The sequence below is a fragment of the Vespa velutina genome, chromosome 1 (genome assembly GCF_912470025.1).
Source record: "Vespa velutina chromosome 1, iVesVel2.1, whole genome shotgun sequence".
In the NCBI taxonomy this organism is placed as follows: domain Eukaryota; kingdom Metazoa; phylum Arthropoda; class Insecta; order Hymenoptera; family Vespidae; genus Vespa; species Vespa velutina.
The window spans coordinates 20,185,906-20,206,105 of record NC_062188.1 but is presented as its reverse complement, the minus strand read 5'-3'; the positions used below and the strand labels follow the sequence as shown (position 1 = coordinate 20,206,105).

Here is a 20,200-nt window from a genome sequence, read left to right as displayed (position 1 = left end):
AAAAAATGTCTACTGATCGCGATGCACGTAACTTTTCTCTTTCTCTCTCCCCTTCTCTTTGTACAAGAAAAGCAGTCACAACGACGAAGAGGCTCGAAATTCCTCGTGCACCTGCATCCATTGCCAGTCTCATCCTCAGCACTTTTCATCAGAGTCGCCACTTGCTGACTCGGCTAACCGTGAAGATAGTACTGGAGGACCGTAGGAGATCGTCTTAACCTTCTTCCATATCACGCGTCGTTGCCGCTTGAAAAGCATCCTCAGCTGTGCGACTTGTCGACGACCAAGCCGAGAATGGCTCTTGGTGACGCTCGTCATTTCTCTTTTCTTTTTTCTCTATTTTTTTCCCCCTTTGTGAGTCATCCAGTAAAAAGTCGAAAGAAAGCAAAGATGAAATTATTTCTTATAGCGAGCTCATCATCGGGACAAACGAACTCGAATCACTCTACTTCGAATAAATTTACTTTGACGTCTTTAGATCGAATAAAAGATACTTCTATTTTTGGACAGAATATTTCGTAGATAGATTCGACGAATATTCCCGGAATAAGGCAATCATTTGCACAGTATCAATTAAAAGGGGAAAGCTACTAAAGGGGTGGATGGGGTGATGAGCCTCGAGCGAAGCTTCGACTTTTCCGTTCGATCTGCTTGCGGCCGGTTGAGAGAGGGGGAGGATGGGCCGGGGAGGGGGAGAGAAACGGAACGAGCTCGGGATGGAGAGAGTTAAGGCGCAGAGAATCCTGGGATCCTGCTAAGGATTTGCCGCACGTACCCCGACAACGCCGCGGATCCATGGTAGTTTCGAGAGGGTGAGGAAGGAGGGTAGGTAGGAATGCTGATTAGTCGGTGCTCGTGCGCCATAACACTATAACCTATCCGGTCTGGAAACCGGCAGGAAGACTCGCAGTAAGATTCGAGTTGGAGTTGGCTGAGAAAGAGGAAGAGGAAGAGGTGGAGAGAAGTCGAAGAAGGAACAGGGAAAGGAGGTGGAGGTGATGCTGCTGGCGATGCTGGTGGTGGTGGTGGTAGTAGTGGTAGTTGTGGAAAGAGAAGGTGGAGACGGAGGCGGAGGAAGAGAGTCGAGAGAAGCCGGCGGCTTAATAGGGAGGAAATTGAGTGCTCGAGCAATATTGAGGAGGATTTCGGATTCGCCAGGATCGTATCCATCCGTCCGCTTTCGGATTCCTCGAGCGTGCATCGGCTTCCTCTTACCATCGTGCAGTGGTTCTCATTCGATTTCTACATCTACGAATTTTGACAATTTTTCTAGCGTTTATATCTACACACGCACACACACACATATATATATATATATATATATATATATATATATATGCATATGTATACGTATATGTATATATTTTTTACAATAATTATTACATTCCAACTTGTTTCGTTCGCCTTAGGCGATATAGAATGATTGTAAGTAAACATAAAATTGTATCGCCAATTAGAGAGACATAATCGGTCGGTATCTAAATCTCTCGATTTACGCGTTTATTTATTGACAATAATGCGATCCTTGCATTGAATCGCGTTTACCTTGGACTATTCTCTATACATTGGCAATACGAAATACGATCCACACGAGCGAGCCGCAATTAACGTTTCACTCGTATGTACGAGCATGCCGCGCTTTACGTCGGATATACGCTTTAATATCGTTTCAACGACGCTCGGCAGTAGATGCAATCATAATCAATAATATCATGCTGAGTGGCACACGTTGCGCAGATTAATTTATCCGCCATTGGCGCGTACTCACCCCGATAATAGCATTCAGCTCGGTCATGGTTACTTGCTTGGCTCTGTCAACAGCAGTGGCGACTTGCTGTTGATGTTCCTGAGAGAGGAAGGGTAGAATCTGTGCGATTATGGCGTTCAACCTTTTTGCTATTTCCGTCTGAAAAAAGAAGAACAGAACAGGTTATTTTTTCTTTAGATTTTCATTTCAGAAGTAACGAAAACGTTTCAAGATTTTACACGAAAATGGGAAGGGGGAGAGAGAGAAAGAGAATGAGATCACGTACGACCCTCTAGAAAATCTAGACGAGCGTCTAGGATCCTAAAAGCGCTTTAACCGTGATCGTTAAGGAGGAGCAAGGACCGTCTTAACGTTTCCTTACGAGGAAAAGGAGTGCAGGTGGCGGTGGTCCGACGACTGTATTTTATGGTACCCTCAGGCTGGAACGAACCAACGAGAATTAAATTGAACTCATACGAGATAGGCAACAATTCGAAAATTACCCCAGCATACCGATTCGTTCGAGGAGAGAAAAATAGCTGATCGTTGGTCGTCCGTTCTGGATACGTGCGGAAATGAAAATCGACCAACAGAGTATACACTTTCGGCGCCAGTGCGCGATTGTTTATCTATGCGAAGCCATCGTCGATGATTTATAAAACGAATCGTTCGTTTTACATATCTACACATACATGTGTACGCAGGTACGTGGACTTGTACTTTTGAAACGCTCTTCAAATAAAATGATTACGAGCGAGCGTACGTGATATTTATTTACTCGCACGCTTCATACTCGGACGCGATAATACGAACAAATATACTCAGAGCCCGTAGACGAAACGTAATGACAAAATTTCTCTTTCATTGAAAATGAAAATCACTGGGTCGATAAAAACAGCCTGATGCAATGTACCGATCGAGCCGCGGAGTTTGAAAAATTTAACAGAGGCTGAGCGCAATTAGCGTGCGGCCAAGAGCATGGTCGATATACATATTCTCTCTCTTTCTCTCTATCCTCACTTTTGCGAGATGATTTATAAAATTTAATAATCTCTCAAAAGACAACAGCGTTTGCGTTGGACAACTTTTGATCGTTATATCGTTTTGAAAACCTGCGTTTAACGTTTGCACGAAAATTTACATTTTTTTATCTCTCTGGCTCGCTCTCTTTCTCTCTCTCTCTCTCTCTCTCTCTCTCTCTCATGCTATTTCATAATTAGCAGGAAATTGCAAAGGATCGCTCGTGAAACAGGAAGAGGAAACGAAGAAGCTAGTTGTCCAACGTTAAAAACGGCTCGATTAGACGGTTATGTACGGTGCTTAATGCGACTCGTAAAAGAGAGAAGGGTGCATAAAGGCTGGCTCGGCTACCGGCCGGTGTAAGCGTAAAATCCTTATGGAGTTTCTCTACCTCTTTATCTGTCTCGCTCTATTTTTCGTTCCCTCTTCGTCTTCGTTGCCGTTGCCGACGGCACTCATTTTCACTGCCGTTTAAACGAGTCTCGGATGTTAATTGAAATATCGTGGCCACTAAAATTCTTGGCAAGTTTCCTTCTCCATAACCGAAAGCGTGATGCCAGACGAATGGAACGGGAGGAGATGAAGAAGTATGAGAAAGAGGGCTGTACGGAGAAGAGCGCGAAAGGCAGAAGCGAGGAGAACGAAAGAAAGAAAAAAAAAAAAGAAAAAAAAAAAACAGAGATGTTTTAATTACCCGTCGCCCTCGAAGTGCCAGTCATTAAGCCACTAATTATAACGTACGCGAAAATGAGTCGAGCCATCCGCGAGCATCGCATATGAAAGTGCACGACGGACAGAGAGATGAAGAGAGAGAGAGAGGGAGAGAGAGAGAGAGAGAGAGAGAGAGAGAGAGAGAGTCGTGAACGTACCTCGCAAACTCTATACATATGCATGAGAGCTCGCGCTCTACTACCGCGTCGACGTTGATGAACGGAACTTTTTGTTTCGGTCAACCCTCTCTCTTCGTTCCCCTTTCCATGAGCCTTTAAAAAAGCCTTAACTCGATGAGCTCCCTTCTCTAGCCAACAAATTTCATCGATTATGAATTTTATGCTCCGTGGAATACGTAATTAAAAGGGACCGTACTCGCTTTCATCGTAGTATCCTGGGTCACGGACGAGCGCTTGAAAAATGGAAAATGTCGTCTGTAAAATTTATTGTGTGTATGTGTGTGTAAATATAAGCGTCTTTTCAACGTTTTATATCGTTCTACTTTTTCCCATTCCAAAGTTTTTCTTTTACTTTCGCGCCTTCAAATTGACGAATACAACGGTCGTAATAACGCGTTTAGAGGACATTTATGTAGATACGCTCGATAATTCCGAGACGAAGCGTTAATATAAAACATGGTGTCGCAAGGTGTTTCTATCTATATAACTCGAAATAGCGTATCGCGAAGAAGATTTCCTGAGATGGAGATGGCTTGGTGGGATATTGTGGAGTAAAGGATGACTTGTTCCAGAAAAGCGAAGGCGATGGAAGGAAAAAAGAAAAAGAGAAGGAAATGGAGGAAGGAGGGGGGAGAGGGAAGTAGGGGGAGAAAGAAAGAAAGAGAAAGCCCGTTGCAGACGTAATTGCGTTGCCGAGAAGTTTTCCCTGGGTGAGAGGTAGCCAAGAAAATAATGAATGGGGGTGGTTGCTTTACCGCGCGCGGCAAGGGTGAGAGAATGCTAAAGGAAGAAGGAAAGATAAAGAGAGAGAGAGAGAGAGAGAGAGAGAGAGAGGTGGGAAAGAGATAGAAAAGACAAAAAGATGGAGGGTAAGTTTGGGTTCTGTGGGTTCTCATTGTCCTGGATTTCACACCGGAGATATGAAAATCCCTTCTTTCGGAATGAATTTTTCTCTTCCACGCCAAATTGGACCACGAAGATTGCTGGTCCGAACCCGGCCTTTTCCTGCGGGATAACGGCTCTTTGTTTGAAGTAATACCTACGACCGACGGAATTACTCGTTAAAATGTTCAGAGTTATACGTAAGATATCTCTTTCGCAAGGCGAAAAAAATTTTTACGCTAGTCGATTCTTATCGAGCGCGTTCGCGTAATCGTTTTAATAATCTCTCTTTTTGTATTTCCAATGATCGTAGCGCAAAAACAATGAAATTTAATTTCAAAGAAAATAAGAATATACGGCAGTGATAAAATGTCAGACACGATTATTTCGCGATAGATTCGTAAAATCGACGAATCGATAAAAGAAGAAATCCGACGTGCAAATGGGAGAAGCTTAAGCTTGGCTTTTACACATATTATCTTTTCTCTGGCTGTTTCGTTCTTTCCGGAATTGAAGGAGCGTGGGAGGGGTCGTGACACGTCGAGACGGAAGCATGGGTGCCCGAGCTCGTAATATCGCGAAAGCCGCAAGAAGCTCTTGCAAAGTGCTCTCTCTCTCTCTCTCTCTCTCTTTCTCGAGTATACTCATGTACTCAGCACCCACCATCGCGATCTCGCCCCCTTAGTGGCAACGGCAGCTACGCGAGAGAGAGAGAGAGAGAGAGAGAGAGTCGATGCGATACAAGCGTGCTTCTGTATGTGTGTATACGAACGAGCGAGCGAGCGCGCGCCCACGTACAAGCACTCTCGGGTGCCTTTCGTATGTATTATAGACGGGTATATATACCTGAAAGCTGGCAGCAACACTCCTCGCATAAAAATGCAAAGCGACGAAGTGCCGCCGATAAAATTCTTCGCCTGTAAAACGGTGACGTGCATCGAATGCTCTTTCAGCACCTCACTCCCATCCGTTCCTCTTTCTCCCTCTTATTTCATGCCTTCCTTCGTACCACGATCTTCATCGTAACCTCGATGTTCCAATACGCGTTGAGAAACTTGACGAATACCACGAATTGTCGTCGTTCTTTCGAAATTGATAGAAAGAGGAAGAGAATAAAATAGATACGACAGAGATAAATATAATCGAATATTGAAATATAGAGTTCGTATTTCCGATCGTGATACGCTAAATATCGAGTTTATAACGAAACAGACGTAGTCCAGCTCATCCATAAAAGTCCTTAATTCGTTGGGCAACCACGCTATAATAACGGAGAAGTACGCTCTAGAGTGTATCTGGAAACATTTAATTGAAGGGTCAGCGGCGAGTGTTCCGACGGAGCGAAAGTTTGCGGCAACAAAGCCACGCTCTGCTTCCTCTCTCTTACTACCACGTCGTCGGTAACACCATTGCATCGAGAATAGGAAGGAGAGCGAACGATTCTATATGTGTGTTTGTGTATATGTGTGTGTGTGTGTGTGTGTATGTGTGCGCGCGCGTGAGAAAGAGAGATAAAGCAACGCCTGCGCGCCCGTAAAACGGCACGTTACTCGCTCTAACGAGTAAACCAACGACCACCACTGGCTCCATCACCGCCTCCGCCACCACCACCATCACCACCACACCACCACACCACCGCCACACCTCCACCATCGACACTACTACCACCGCCGCCGTCGCCAACGCCTCCACCGCTCCAGCGCTCGTCGGACTTTCCTGGTATTATGCTGTACGAGCAAATAAACCGACGTGTTCGGCTAACTCCCTGGTTTCTGGTAAGCCCCTATACACTGGCTGCACTCGCTGTAAAGCCCGGCTAACGTCCGCGTGATTGCAATATTTCGCGGGTTGCGGAGAATACCGGATGTACGGCGTAGCTTATTCTCCTGTATATATGTATGTGTGAGTGTGTGTGTGTGTGTGTGTGTGCACGCGCGCGCGTGTATGCATTAAGGTACCTCCTCACGCACACGCATCTACGTCTACTCCATATGTGGGCTCTATCGATGGAATACTCTATACCCTGCTCGCTGAAAGCTCTACGTCGAGCATTGTCCATCGTAACGCGACTGGCGCTCGCATCAGAAGTTAGATTTAATCAATTTGCCTCTTCCCTAACGAACGACCAGTTTATCTATTCCGAAAGGCTTGGAAACCTCGATGATCGCATCTGTCTCATTAATCCTTGACGTTGATACTTCTTTCTCTCTATTTTTTTTTTCAGCTTAACCCGACATAAAAAATGTAACAATCCTAATAACATTAATATCTATGTTGGTACGTGTATCTAAAGAAATGTAAAAATGGAGGAAATACTTTTGGTTGAACGAGTAAAAATTTGTACGTGTCCTCTGGTTCAGACGATATTCTCTTGCATGACGTACGTACATAGGTGAGTACGATTTATGGGACAGTGGGAGGAGAGAGTCGTGCGATCTCACGGAGATGACTCGTAGCGATGGTAGTAGAGAGCAGGCTGCCAGGCAACCGCGTCGAAAATTGCTCGTATAAATATTAGAACTCGCTATTGTCATTCGGTTAATTTTCCGCGGTGCTGCTTGTCGGAAGAGAGACAGATAGATCGTAAGAGAGAGAGAGAGAGAGAGAGAGAGAGAGAGAGAGAGAGAGATGTGATGCGACGGACGAGCCTGAGGGATGGTGGTGGGAAAGGTGGTCGGGACAAACTACCCCTCGATGGAATTTTATGCGCTTGGTGCTTTCGATGCTGCAAACCGTGCTCTACTCGCGTCACATTTCGTTTCAGTGTGGACATTGTTCGGTCAGTCTCTCTCTACCCCCCTTCTCTCTCTCTCTCTCTCGTATCGTTCGTTCGCCTCCGGGCTTTTCGTCCGCACCGGGGAAAAATGACGAAGCTCCCGTCGACTCGCTAAATGTCGACTTGCTAACGAATTATTTTAACCGACGGGAAATCGGAAATATCGTTCCATCGTATATGAGTTTCGATCTATGGATGTGCATGAACGAGTCATCGTCCCTTCGTTTGCAAATTGAAAATCAAAATCGTATCGACGATATGTGAGTGGATTGTGGAAAAAACTAATGACACGATTTTGCGATTTATTTTTATTTTTCATTTTATATGTTTTCTCCGATGATTATCCCAATCTGTAACTTATGCGAAAGCTCGTTCCTAATTCCGAGCATGGCTATACCGGTTATTGGAACGAAAGGTGCGAACCATGGTGGTTTCACCACGAATTTGCGCTATGGAGGGCAATGGTTGGTAAAGTGGGCTGCATACGCGAGAGCGAGAGGAGAGAATTAAAGAGAGAAAGAGAGAGGGAACGTGTAATTGCGAACTGGACGATGACACGTTCGGCAACGCATTTTTTCGTCAACGTGAGATTTTCTACTCTTCATTTTTTTCCATTGATCCTTTCACTCTCTTTCTCTACCATTTTTGTTAGAGAGGAAGGGAGAGAGAGAGAGAGAGAGAGAGAGAGAGAGAAAAGAGACTACGCGTTCGCTCAGTCCACTTAATTATTTTAACATTTAAATAACGGGCAATCAGTCCTGTTCGTTCGTCTACTGGCTCTCGTGTAATTAAATTATAATTACAGGATCGTCGAAACGAGCGCGCGAAAATCATTAACGTCGACCCTCCGCGTGTCCGGAAAAACTGGTCGACTAACAACCGACCAACGTAATATCCGTTTTGTGTGTTCGCGTATCGATCGATGTTACAGAGAGCGCGCCGGTTGTTCGCAAATAATTTCCTATATCCTTTCCCAACGTGAAATTTATTAAGAAAAGCTCGGCTAACTCGGTCGAGATATGAGAGCGGCATATTTGTCCGCAAAGCATCTCGCGACGTATAAGCGATACACCTATAAAGTAAGTACTGTATACGACGAAATGCTCGAGGGCGTATAAATTTCAGCCACGACTAAACGCCCGCAGTTTCCGAAGTTAAACAGCTGCGACGAGAAATCTTGCCGCCCACCGATATGTATGTACATACATATCTAAACTTACATACATACCTAGATATACCTACCTACATATATACCCCGCGAGCATGGAAATTAAGATATCATACCGAGATTACAAATCTCATGCAAAACGCGAACGTAACTCGATTAGTTTGATTAAATCGCAACCTCGATCTTTCCTCTATTCGTTAACGATTCTTCTCTCTCTTTCTCTCTCTCTCCCTCTCTCTCTCTCTCTCTCTCTCTCTCTCTATTTTTCTTTCGAAAATTTCAAAAAGACTGCAATAGATAGAGAAAAATAAGATGAAAGAAAAATGATGAAAAATCGTTTTCAAAGAGCCGATCACGAAAAGGCAGCTTTTGCATAAAAGAAAACGAACGAATACGAACGAAATGAGGAACGAAGAGGTACTGAAAAACAGATTCGATTGCATCTGGATCAAACGATCTCTTCCACAGACGAAGACTGCAGCAGCGCCTCGGATCGATGACGAACGAATTGCAAAGGACGAAGAGAAGCTTACACGAAAGTGCACACATATAGATCGAGTGTTGGTGCAGTGTTGGCAATGCTGCCAGTAGTAGTGTAGGTCTTTGGGGGTTCGTGCCGAGGCAGCCACCGAAGACGAAGAGCAATCGACAATGCGGAGGAGGGCCGGCCATTATGTGCGAACGTTCGAGGGTAAACAGGCTGCAATCAATTCCGGGGGTTCATCGTGGTTGCTGCTTCGTGGAGTGGGCTGACTTGAAGTGGTCGCCGTTTAGAGAACGTAGACACCCCTCGTACGTGTGCACCAACGTCTATACCCACCCTCTTCTGCTTTCGACGGAGAAAGATGGGATGAGAGAGGGAGAAAGAGATGTAGGAGAGAGAAGAGTATATATATAGGAAGACTCGACTACACAGACGAACACCTACGTAGAAACGTTACCCACACCTGGAAGCTTTACCATCAACGAGTTGCACTACAATCGCGAATACGAGACGACGAGCGGCTAAAGGTAGAATGTAGAGAGTGATAGGTAGATAGAAAGAAAGGGAGAGACCGAGAGAGAGAGAGAGAGAGAGAGAGAGAGAGAGAGAGAGAGAGGCGAAGAGAGAAGATGGGAAGTGAAGTGGGCCTACTACGAGGTCGGGAATGAAGACGGAAGAAGGAGCGATGGAGGAGGATAAGTGGCCACTCGAGCTTCACGGCCGAGAGGAGGCAAAGGAGGGTAAGAGAAAAGGAAAGGGAAGCAGGAGGATGAGGAAGAGGTGGAGGATCCAACAGACGGCGAAAGATCAGGATGTTTGGATGTTTGAACGTCGGAGTGCTGTCTCAGCACTCGAGTATTCCTCTCTCTCTCTCTTTCTCTCTCTCTCTCTCTCTCTCTCTCTCTCTCTCTCTCTCTCTTTCTCTCTCACTCAGTCTCCACTCTTCTCTATTCGAGTGGCTCGACCCCCCGTGATACTTCGATACACCGGGTGTCCGCCGACGTATCGGCCTTCGGGTTGACCGAAACAAATCGATGCCGCTGGAAGAGAAGTGAATTTATAGCCACTTGTATTTTTCTCCATTCTTCGAGGGTAAAAAATATTTGTATGTAGAGTGGTAAAATGAAGATCGATCGAAACTCGACTTGAGATGCATGAAGGATTTCAATTGAACGTTGAATTCGAGGGAACAAATGATTATCGTTAAGCGTTAAACGATCGAGTAAAATCAATCGACGTTAATAAGGCTTACACGATGTACACAGAATCCCTGGCTCTTGTACGGACAAGCCCGAGCTCGCCAGCGTAGGCGGTTACTCGAGAATGTCGATTACCTTCGAGTATCTAATTACCCGTCGGCCTCCCCTTCCACCTCTCTCGATTCCACTCTTACCGCACGGGTCTCCAGAAGTCGTCTTCCTAGTAATCTTCCCCTTCGTCGTCCTTCCGAAAGAGAACGAGAGAACGATCGATCAACGTGTTAGTGGGTTACGGCCGGCAAATAAGCGCCACTCAGGATATTAGACGAGGGAGTGAGAGGAGGAGGAGAAGAGAGAAGGAGACAGACGAAGAGAGAGAGAGAGAGAGAGAGAGAGAGAGAGAGAGAGAGAAAGGTGCTATTGCGAGAGCTTCTGCCGGTGCCAGCAGCCAATAACAACGGGTTGGCTTCGCCCAGCTATTAGGAGGGATGTACCGGTAGGTGTTAGGAGGGAAGCTTGCTAAGGCTGCCAAGAGATTGCCGAGTTACGAAGACGCTCCCGAGCGTTACGAGCTCGTATCGCTGTTACGGCATTCCTAATTGGTCGTTTATATACGGCTGCTCGTTTACTCGAAGACTGTCGTGCCGTTCCAGCGGCTTCCTCAGCCCTTCTCTCCATGCTCTTCTAACGTTTCCATCTTGTCGGCTCGAAATTCCATTAAATGAGGAGCGTCTAGTAACACGAAATTTCAAAATTCGAATTTGTCTACGAATCTACAAAGGATACTATAAGTTTGTTATCTTAAGAGAATATCCGAACCATCTCCCGATCTTTGACTTTGAACAAACATTTTCATGAAATTCGTGTAAAGATCCTCCTCCGTGGTCGGTGCACACAGACTACCTAGCCAAACAATCACCAGCAATAGAGGTATATAGCCGTATAGAGAACTGATGGACGAGTAGGAGAGTTCGCGGCGTTTTGACCGCAAGCGAGCGAGTAGCTTCGATCGGCTAAAGAGAAAGGGAAGATATATAGAGAGCGAGAGAGAGGGAGAGAGGGACAGTCCGGTCTGTTGGCGATCCTGGCCGCAAACACGAACAACGATACATTCGTGTGTAGAGGTACGGTGGGCACTCTCTGGTCGAGACGATGCGAGGCCAGCAGAGACCACTAAGCCCACCTGATATATCCTACCCTCTTACTGTCTCTCTCTCCCCCTCTCTCTTGCTCTCGCTCTCTCCCGTGCACACTCCAATGCACTCACCCTCACGCCAAGCCCTTTCCTTTGCACCGTGGGCCAGGCGGCCGCTTTCGAACCACAAGCCGCAACGGACTACTGCCTTGATTAAACGCGCCATAGACCGCCATTATCGCTGATTGCGCTAAACATTAACGGACTAGCCGCCAGAGCCGACCTCTATCTCCTCGCCCTACACTTTGGCCTCTCGATTTCGAGTTCGAGTACGCTATCCCTTCGCTCGTGTTACAGATTATTGCCGATTAAATCGATTTCAAGTGTTCCAATATGAATCGTAGAGCTTGAGGATTCTGTGATTAAATGTCTTTCAAAATGTATGCGTGCGTTCGTGCATACGCGTAGGCGTTTGTTAAATTTAAAAATAACTTGTTGTTTATTTTGGTAGATGGTGAAAAAGAAACGGTAAAAGGAGAAAACTCATCGGGGAAGTCATTGAAATGTCGTTCGAAAAAAGAAAAAAAAGAAAAAAAAAGAAAAAAGAAAAGATAGGGGAAAAAAAATAAGAAAAAACAGGGAGAAGTAGGAGTGTTGTAGACGATTGTATAAGACTCGTTTCCATCTTAGTCGACGCAAATACGACCGCGGTAATTAACGCGGAGGCGCTGAAAACACGCCGGAATGATATCCGCTGTGCCACGAAGCGAGCAAATTAGTGCCGTGACTCCGAGCAAGAACACCCTTTTCCCTGGCGCCCTCGTTAAGTTTTCTATCTCTCCCTCACTTGCGTTCCTCTTGCGCACCTCTTGCTCTCCTCCTCCTCCTCCCCCCCTCTCTCTCTCTCTCTCTCTCTCTCATCCGACAGCCGGTCGCCTCAGGCTCGTTTGCACGACGCGACAAGGAAGACAAGGACAACGATGTCGACGACGTCGCAGAGTCGACGAGACGAGAATTCACATTGTGAACGCGACTTTACGAGCGGTAGCAGCACACCGCACGCCCACCACCGAAATACCCAAGGAATTATAGTCGACGAGCGACCCTTCGTAATTCCACGATGAACATAGAGGAAAACAAGACCGTCGTCCTAGAGGTTAGCCCACAGGATATAATTAACTTAACGCGGGAGGAATAAAGCCCACCTGAAAGGACGTCTCGATTAATTGGAAAGTCTCGGCCGGTTTTGGCGGTACGATTAAATTCTCATGATTCATCACGAACAGCAACGAGAACAACAACGATAACACGCTTGGAGCCATGCTTCGACGATAAATGTCGAGTGATCGTTCTCTCTGATTACTCAAACGTAAATGGATTATCCTGCGCGCGTGTCACTAATTAGTTCTCGACGAAACACACCCGTAGGTATTTATTTTCTTTATCATCCTTTCTTTTATGATGACTCTTGAAAATCGTAACATGTAAATCGAGCTTGGGATCGAGTAAAAGGAAACGATCTTATCGAATGCGATCGTTGTATACGTTTTTTTTCTTTTTTTTTATCGTCCTTCGCTCGTCGTTTCGAGTTACTACGTATCCATGGAAAAGGGTTTTCCTAGGGGAATAACGGGGAAAAGAAGGAGGATAGTAAGCGGCGATCTCTTAACGACACCCCCGTGACTATGGAGAAGGTCGGAGGGTTTTAGCTCTTTCGTTGATAGCCGGCATAACGCTAACGTCAGGGCATCGATATAAAAGTGTAAAGCAACGAACATAAAGCGAAGGAAGGAGAGCTCGGAGACTTGCCGTTAGATAGAGCGTAAATAAGCCCACGGCGTAGATCCTTTTCTCTTTTCGCAGGGGTATCGTTTCGTTAAAACAAATGGTATATATCGTATCGATGTTAGAAATGAAATGATATTATACCTAGGTAGTATCATTAAATGTGGGTACTTTGGCAAAGCAGGAAAGTACAAAAAAAAAAAAAAAAAAAAAAAAAAAAAAGAAAGAAAAAGAAAGAAAAAACTCGAGACTCGTAAATGTAAGCGTAGAAGAAACTCGTTCACAAATTTGAACCGAGGTAAAAATAAAGAAAAAAGAATGAGTTTTTCTCGCGGTGAACGCAAAAGTAGAGGACTCCTCGTAAAAGTTCTGTGAGCTATAAAAGCGATCCCCCAACGCGCTCCTGGGGTAGTTATGGCGACGTCCGAAGCTTAACGCGAGAAGAATATTTGGAGCTGTGCGGTGATACTACTACCTCCGAAGGGTCTTTCGGAGAACGGACGAAGAGCACCCTCCTTCTTAGTAGCCCTTTCCAACAAAGTTAACGACCTACGACGGTATCTCGGAGGATGCTTGGGCTAGAAAAGCAAGAAATTTAAGTACCCATTCGAAGACGCGAGAATTAAGCGAGTCCTCTCTTTCTCTCTCTCTCTCTCTCTCTCTCTCTCTCTCTCTCTCTCTCTCTCTCTCTCTTTCTCCCGTATTTCTCCCTCGAGCGGCTCTGAGTAGTAGGTACTTCCTGAATCTTGAATTCGATATAAAAAGGAAACGACGCGTGATGAAAATTCATGCCGTTTACGCGACTCTTTGCGAAGTTTTCGTCAAAGCGTTTCGTCCCGATAAGGATCGCGGTATTGGTGTTTTTTTTTCTTCTTCTTCTTCTTTTTCTTCTTTCTTCGTCGATGGAACGAATATCGAGGTCCTCTGCGAAACGAGCTCCGACGGTAATTAAAAATCAGCCAGCGTTCGTCGTACCACCCAATAAAACGCGTTTCGATTCGTCGGGGTTTCCTTTTTAGAAAATTTCAAAGCCGGTTCTCGCGTTGCTCGTGTAGCTTAGACGAAATTTTCATAAAGGGACGGCTCTCTGCATTTTCGCGACGGAGAGACGAGTCACGCGTCAAAGCTAATAGAGAGAAAGTTTGAGAGAGAGAGAGAGAGAGAGAGAGAGAGAAAGGTGGGGATAACCTCGCAGGAAGCGCATCGCTCGAGTGGATGTATTCGTCTAGCTGGGGAATATCGGCATTAGCTTCTCCTCCTCTCGTTCCTCCCAACCTCTGACTCTCTTTCTATTCGTGGAAAAGAGAGTCGCTCTCAATTCAGTACGCGGTATTTCCAGGCAGCCGAGCTGCCCCGGATAAAACCTTTTCGTATCTCGCATCGTCTCCGTGCAGCATTCTTCCTCCGGTAGTGAAGCAAAAAATTCACTCGTCACACGGATGCTCGAATAGGTGTGCGAATATATGTTTGTATGTGTTTGTTGTTGGGCGGTGTAGCAGTCTAAAGGAGAGCAAAAGAGAGAAAGAGAAAGAGAGGATCGAAGCCGGTGTCGGTTGAAAGAACTTATCGTGTTGGGAGATCGCGAGCACCGAGAGAAGACGTGTATCGAATACGTGGTGGCCCGCTTCGTACTACGAATACCACCGTGCTGAAAGAATAACACGTGCGCGTTCTCTCCCTCCCTCCCTCCCTCTCTCTCTCTCTCGCTCTCTCTTTCTCTCTCTATCTATCTATCTATCTATCCATCCATCTATCTATATAATACACATGCGCGCATAAACGTACATGTACCTACACGTATAGACGCGGCGGACGAAATACGGCGAAGGATAAAAAGAATGTAGAAACGTGCGCGCCGCGGCTGGTAGACATTTCTGTGTATATTTTATCGTGCACATATTGCGACTCGTTCCTCCGCGGCCACGCCAAGCCACACAACGCGCGCACGTGTACGCGCATACAAACACAGTCGCTTCGTAAAGGGGTTCTGGGGCGAGAGGAAGAGAATGAAATGGACGAGCGGAATACGGGATGGAGATGGTTGGAGAGAGTATGCTCGGCTAAGGCAGACAGAGAGAAAAGAGAGGCTGGCGCGTAGTAGACGCGTGTATGGGAGATGGAGGAGTGGCCCTGGAGGGGACCGTGGAGGGACCGTAGAGGGGGACCGTGGAGGGGCGAATGGCTCGATTTTTCCGATAGCGAATTTTGCTCTTCGTTTTTTCCCCGACCACAGAGCGCGGCAGCGAGCCTGTGAAACCAGCCTCCCTCGTCGGCAGCCACACCACTCGCCCCTACCTATCCTCCCACCCTCCAGGATGCATCGCGTTTTCCACCCGTTCGCTCGTTCCTCTCGACCTCGCCCTTTTTCTCTCTCTCTCTTCTTTTGCAACCTCCATCTGCTCTCTTTCACTCTGCTTCTCTACTCCTCTCTACACACTCATGCGCGCGCGCGCGCGCCCACGCATTCTCTCTCTCTCCCTCTCTCTCTCTCTCTCTCTCTCTCTCTCTCTCTCTCTCTATCTCTATTTATCTCTATCTCTATCTCTCTTCTATGTAGACACGGGGACCGAAGCAGCGACGTTGCTGCTGCTGCTGCAGACACAATAAAAAGGTGGAAAAAACGAGAGCTGGTAACGGGTGTGTATGTGTGTGTGCGTGTGTGCGTGCGCGCGCGCTCGCTTCCGTACCAGCTTAAAGTCACCCCTCTCGCGAGTACCGATGATAGTAGGATAGAGAGGGAAGTTTTTGAGGGAGGGAGCATCGCATTGCGCGTCGGACGCTTTCGAGAGGTTATTCATGAAGCACCTGACGAGATTCCTCTCCTCGAGCATGCTTTTTCGGGGTGGTACGCCGCGAAATTAATGAAGCCTAGATTTGCGGTCATTCAGGGGAGATTGAAAACGGGCTCTAGTCGAAGCTCCACGCGACGAAGGGACTCAGCCAACCTCGACCTCAGCATATCACGAATTACTATTCCTTTGAGTTCGTCGCAACTACGAGAGAACGACGAATTCGTTATTCATCGTAGAAAGGCGATAAACTGTCGTCATCTGCTCCTTCAAAAGAATCAACGATTTTTTTTCTTCATCTCTTTTTTCTGCCGAGAAGTAGAGAGAGAGAGAGAGAGAGAGAGAGAGAGAGAGAGAGGGAAAGAGAAGGAAACAGTAGGATCGCCGATGGAAAATCCTTCTTTTATCGGCGAATTAATAATCCCACCGCAGACAAGATTATTCGAACGAGTAACAATCGATTCGTTTCGATTCTCGTTTTGTACCGGACTTTGAAATGGACTAATTTGGTCGTCGTGGACCGCGAGCAAATTCAAATTAAAAAAAGAGAAAAGAGAGAGAGAGAAAGAGGAGGGGGGGGGGGGGGGGGAAGAGCGTTCTCGTCGGGTATGGCGGAACGGACAGGACGCGTCGTCCTCGAAAAGGCCGATTCTACGCTATCGACCGGCCAATATTCTGTGGCGCTTTTTCGCGGACGTGCTCGTTAAACCGATAAATGAATAATGAGCGAACTATATGGGGTGGATAGAGAGACAAGCGAGAGAACGAGCGAGGGTGACGCTGCCGGTGTGCTGCTGCTGCTGCTACTGCTGCCGTTGATAGTGATGGTAACCAGAAGAGCGAATGGGAGGAAGAGGGTAAGGGAATGGGAAGCAGCGAATCGGACGCAAAACAACGAAATCGAATCACTCGCGGTGGCCGTCGGTACTTTTCATGCGTGAATTTTCCAACTGCCCGACACGTATTGCAGAGCGCCCCGGAATCGCTGGTAATAGCGTTAGTAAAATCGAGAGTAATGCCCGAAAACATTTACAATACGCGTCGCTTCCTGCAAATAAAAACGGGACCGAGTCCCGGTGATCGTCGCGCCGCAATAAAAACCCAGCGTGCGACCGTGATCGTCGTTCCGTGATGCGAAACGATAAATAAAAATCGAACGATATCAGAGTTCGAGAGAGATAAAGATAGATAGATAGATAGAGAGAGAGAGAGAGAGAGAGAGAGAGAGAGAGAGAGAGAAACCTCGCTTCATCGGCGCGTAATAAATAACGACTGCGGATGAAATATCAAAACGGTCCATCTTTTATCCGACACACAGAGATTGCACGAATTTCCTTTTACAATTTTTCTTTCTTTATTTATTTTCTTCCTTTCAATTTCTTCGGACTTAAATAACGTAATCATCAGAAAATGTGTCACGGAAGAAACTTTGATACTCTAATTATCTCCGGAAATGCGCCAGCTATCGTACTTAATTACGCGATAAAAAGGACAGAGGAAAAAAAAAGAAAAAAAAAAGAAAAAAAAAAAAAAAAAAGAGTTAAAACTCGTCGGAGCGCGAAGCGTGTCGGTCACGGACGATTATTTAGCGTGGCACAAGTGTCGAGAAATAGAGGAAAGGGAGGATGGGGAAAACGTAACAGGTCGGAGCGCACCGGCCGGATGAATGATGACGATGACGGTAATTGTCAAGCATTACCCCGCGTTAATTACGCGTCGTTGTGATAGCGGGTCGCGTTTACATCGACACTTACATCGAGCAGAGTCGGTCGATTAATACGTGCACCCACTCGGCCCCGGTATACCTCGATAAATTTCATTCGACGTTTCACGAGCGAAGGGGGAAATATTTTGCCCTTTCGCAACTCCCCCAACCCTTCCTCGCTCTCTCTCTCTCTCTCTCTTTTGCGTTCGCCATCCCCTTTGTATTCGGGAACGCGATTCACTCCCCATTCGACACGTCGTACTTTTCGTTTTATTATCATCGTCATCGTTCTCGCGATCGTCGCTTAACGCGAAATCTCGAAAAATAGGAAGAGCATCGTATACGATGATGCGCGAGTTTTCTCGTAAACTACGTGGTCGAATCGCTTGATTTATAAACTGTAAAAATTACTCGCTGGTACGTAGTCGCGAAAGAACACATGTGTGACGTGTCAATGTGAAAAAAAAAAAAGAAAAGAAAAAGAAAAGAAGAAAGAAAGAAAGAAAGAAAGAAAATAAAATGGAATTCGTGTCTCTTCTTTTAGAAAGAATAGCGTGGACATTCCCCTTCAGAAAAATGTCTCTCCTTCTATTCTATCTCTCTCTCTCTCTCTCTCTCTCTCTTCACTCTTCGACTATTTCACGACGATTCTCTCTTTTAGTTTCGATCCGCACGACCGTCGGCTAATTTATGAATCGTCCCGTGCCATTTCTTCTTTACTCCTGTGTCTTGCTCGAGTAGGTAGGGAAATATAGAAGAGAAGAGACGGAGGAGGAGGAGAAAGAAAGAAAAAGAGAAAAAGAGGGTTCGAGCTAAGAGAGCGAACTCTCTTTCGCCCGGTCGACACGAAGTCCGATTTACGATTTGCGGGGCGCATCCGCCCGGAATAAGAAGAAAAGAAGGAGGAAATCGTGCTTGAGAATGAAAGAGACAGAGATGGAGAAGGAAGAAGGAGGAAATAACGGGGCCGACTGCTAAATATTCAATAAACGCGAACATTATTCCTGGCACGTCGACTACTACGACGACGAGGACGACGACAACGACGACGACGACGACGACGACGACGACGACGACGACGAAGAAGGAGAGTTAAGGAAAGAAGGAGCCAGTATAATTTAGATGGAAGGGAGGTGAAAAGAGAGAAAGAAATGAGATGAGAGCGCAGGCCCAAAGGAAAAGAAAAAGAAACAAAAGAGAGGAGGGAGGAGGGCTATTTATCTTCACGAGTTCGTGATCGAGATTTTGTGCGACTTGGAAAGATGTTCTCGTCCCGGGCATACATCGTATGCTTGCCGTACGCTCTCGCCTCCTTTAAATAATCCGTGACGATATTTATGAGCCTTCCGCGCACTACGAAAAGCCGCACTCTCTCTCTCTCTCTCTCTCTCTCTCTATCTATCTATCTATCTATCTCGTATACGCGCACGCTTTTTACGTAAAACCGTCGCTTTAGGCTCCGACATCTTTTTACCAACATCCACAGGCCACCTTTTCGTCGGGATATTAACGCGAACCTAATAAATTTTCTACCTAGCACTCCTGCGAGATGGAAGAGAAGGCGCGTTTTTTGCTCAAAAAAAGAAAAGTGTGAGAAAAAAAAAAAAAAAAAAAAAGTAAAAATAAATCGTCCATCCTCTCTATCCTAGCTTTCTCGTTTGCGCGATAAATCTCGACCGCGAGGAAAGAACGAGGAAAAGAAAAAAGGAAGAGAAAAAGAAAATAAAGAAGGCGTTGAAAATGAAGGTAAAGATGGTACACGCGCGTAATCGAACGTTCTCTCGGATAAAAAGATATAAAAGCTATCTAATATACCTCGGCTGTGCGTCGCGAATGAAACTCATCTTGAAATAAATTTCCCCTCTTGGAATCGTACGTATGTAGAAGTTTATCCGAAAGATATCGACGATTTATATTCGAACGTATTTGAACATAGTCTAAGGGTATATCAAAGGTTATATCAAAGCGCAATCTCCTCACCTTTGTACACCGAAAGCCGCAATTTTCGTCCCGGTCGAAAATAATCGATGAAAAACCTGAAAGTTATGATCGCAATCTTCTCGGATACGAACACATTTTATACTCGTTCAAGAGTATATAAAGAAAAAAAATAAAAAGAAGAAATCTTTAAATGATCTTAAGAATAAATGTCGGCATTAGTTCCACTAGTCGATTCGATGGGAAATTGTTCTCGAAAACGACGGGGTTGAATAATTTCTCTTGTGAAACTCCCGAAAGCCCACTCTACTATTCTTTCCGGCGAGCTTTTCACGATCTTCAACGAAGAGAAAGCCGTTCGCCAAGAAGGTCACCATGCTATTTGCATGTTATTACCTTGTTTACATATTTATTCAATAGCCACGACCCCGAGGGCTCGGATATCACCCTTCTAATCCGAGCTTCCTCTTCTCGTTCGGCCCTTTAATTTTGGATTAAAGCGTTGCGCGCCACGAGTTAGGCCGACCGATTAATAAGTCAAGCATTTGACGTCACGCGTGCTCATGCATCGCGACTAGTAAAGTTATACTTACCTTCGTAAATATACTTATATGAATTTTTTAACTACTCACTTGTTTATGCATCTCCACGTTGAGCCCGTACGACATCTCGTAGTACTGGA

The 20,200-nt window shown here is 45.9% G+C and overlaps 1 protein-coding gene across 8 annotated transcripts in view; it reads right to left on the bottom strand.

Annotated features, from left to right (window-relative positions):
* The window catches only part of LOC124955358 (transducin-like enhancer protein 4), an 85,476-nt gene that overhangs the window by 25,596 nt on the left and 39,680 nt on the right, over positions 1-20,200 (bottom strand). For 6 of the 8 annotated variants that reach the window (XM_047509702.1, XM_047509729.1, XM_047509684.1 and 3 more), the window contains exons 4-5: positions 20,151-20,195; positions 1,769-1,906 (exon numbers count right to left, since the gene is read on the bottom strand). In XM_047509702.1, the coding sequence (XP_047365658.1) occupies positions 1,769-1,906; positions 20,151-20,195 (183 nt within the window). The remainder of the gene's footprint in view (positions 1-1,768; positions 1,907-20,150; positions 20,196-20,200) is intronic. The other 2 variants (XM_047509720.1, XM_047509738.1) reach the window with 2 other exon arrangements.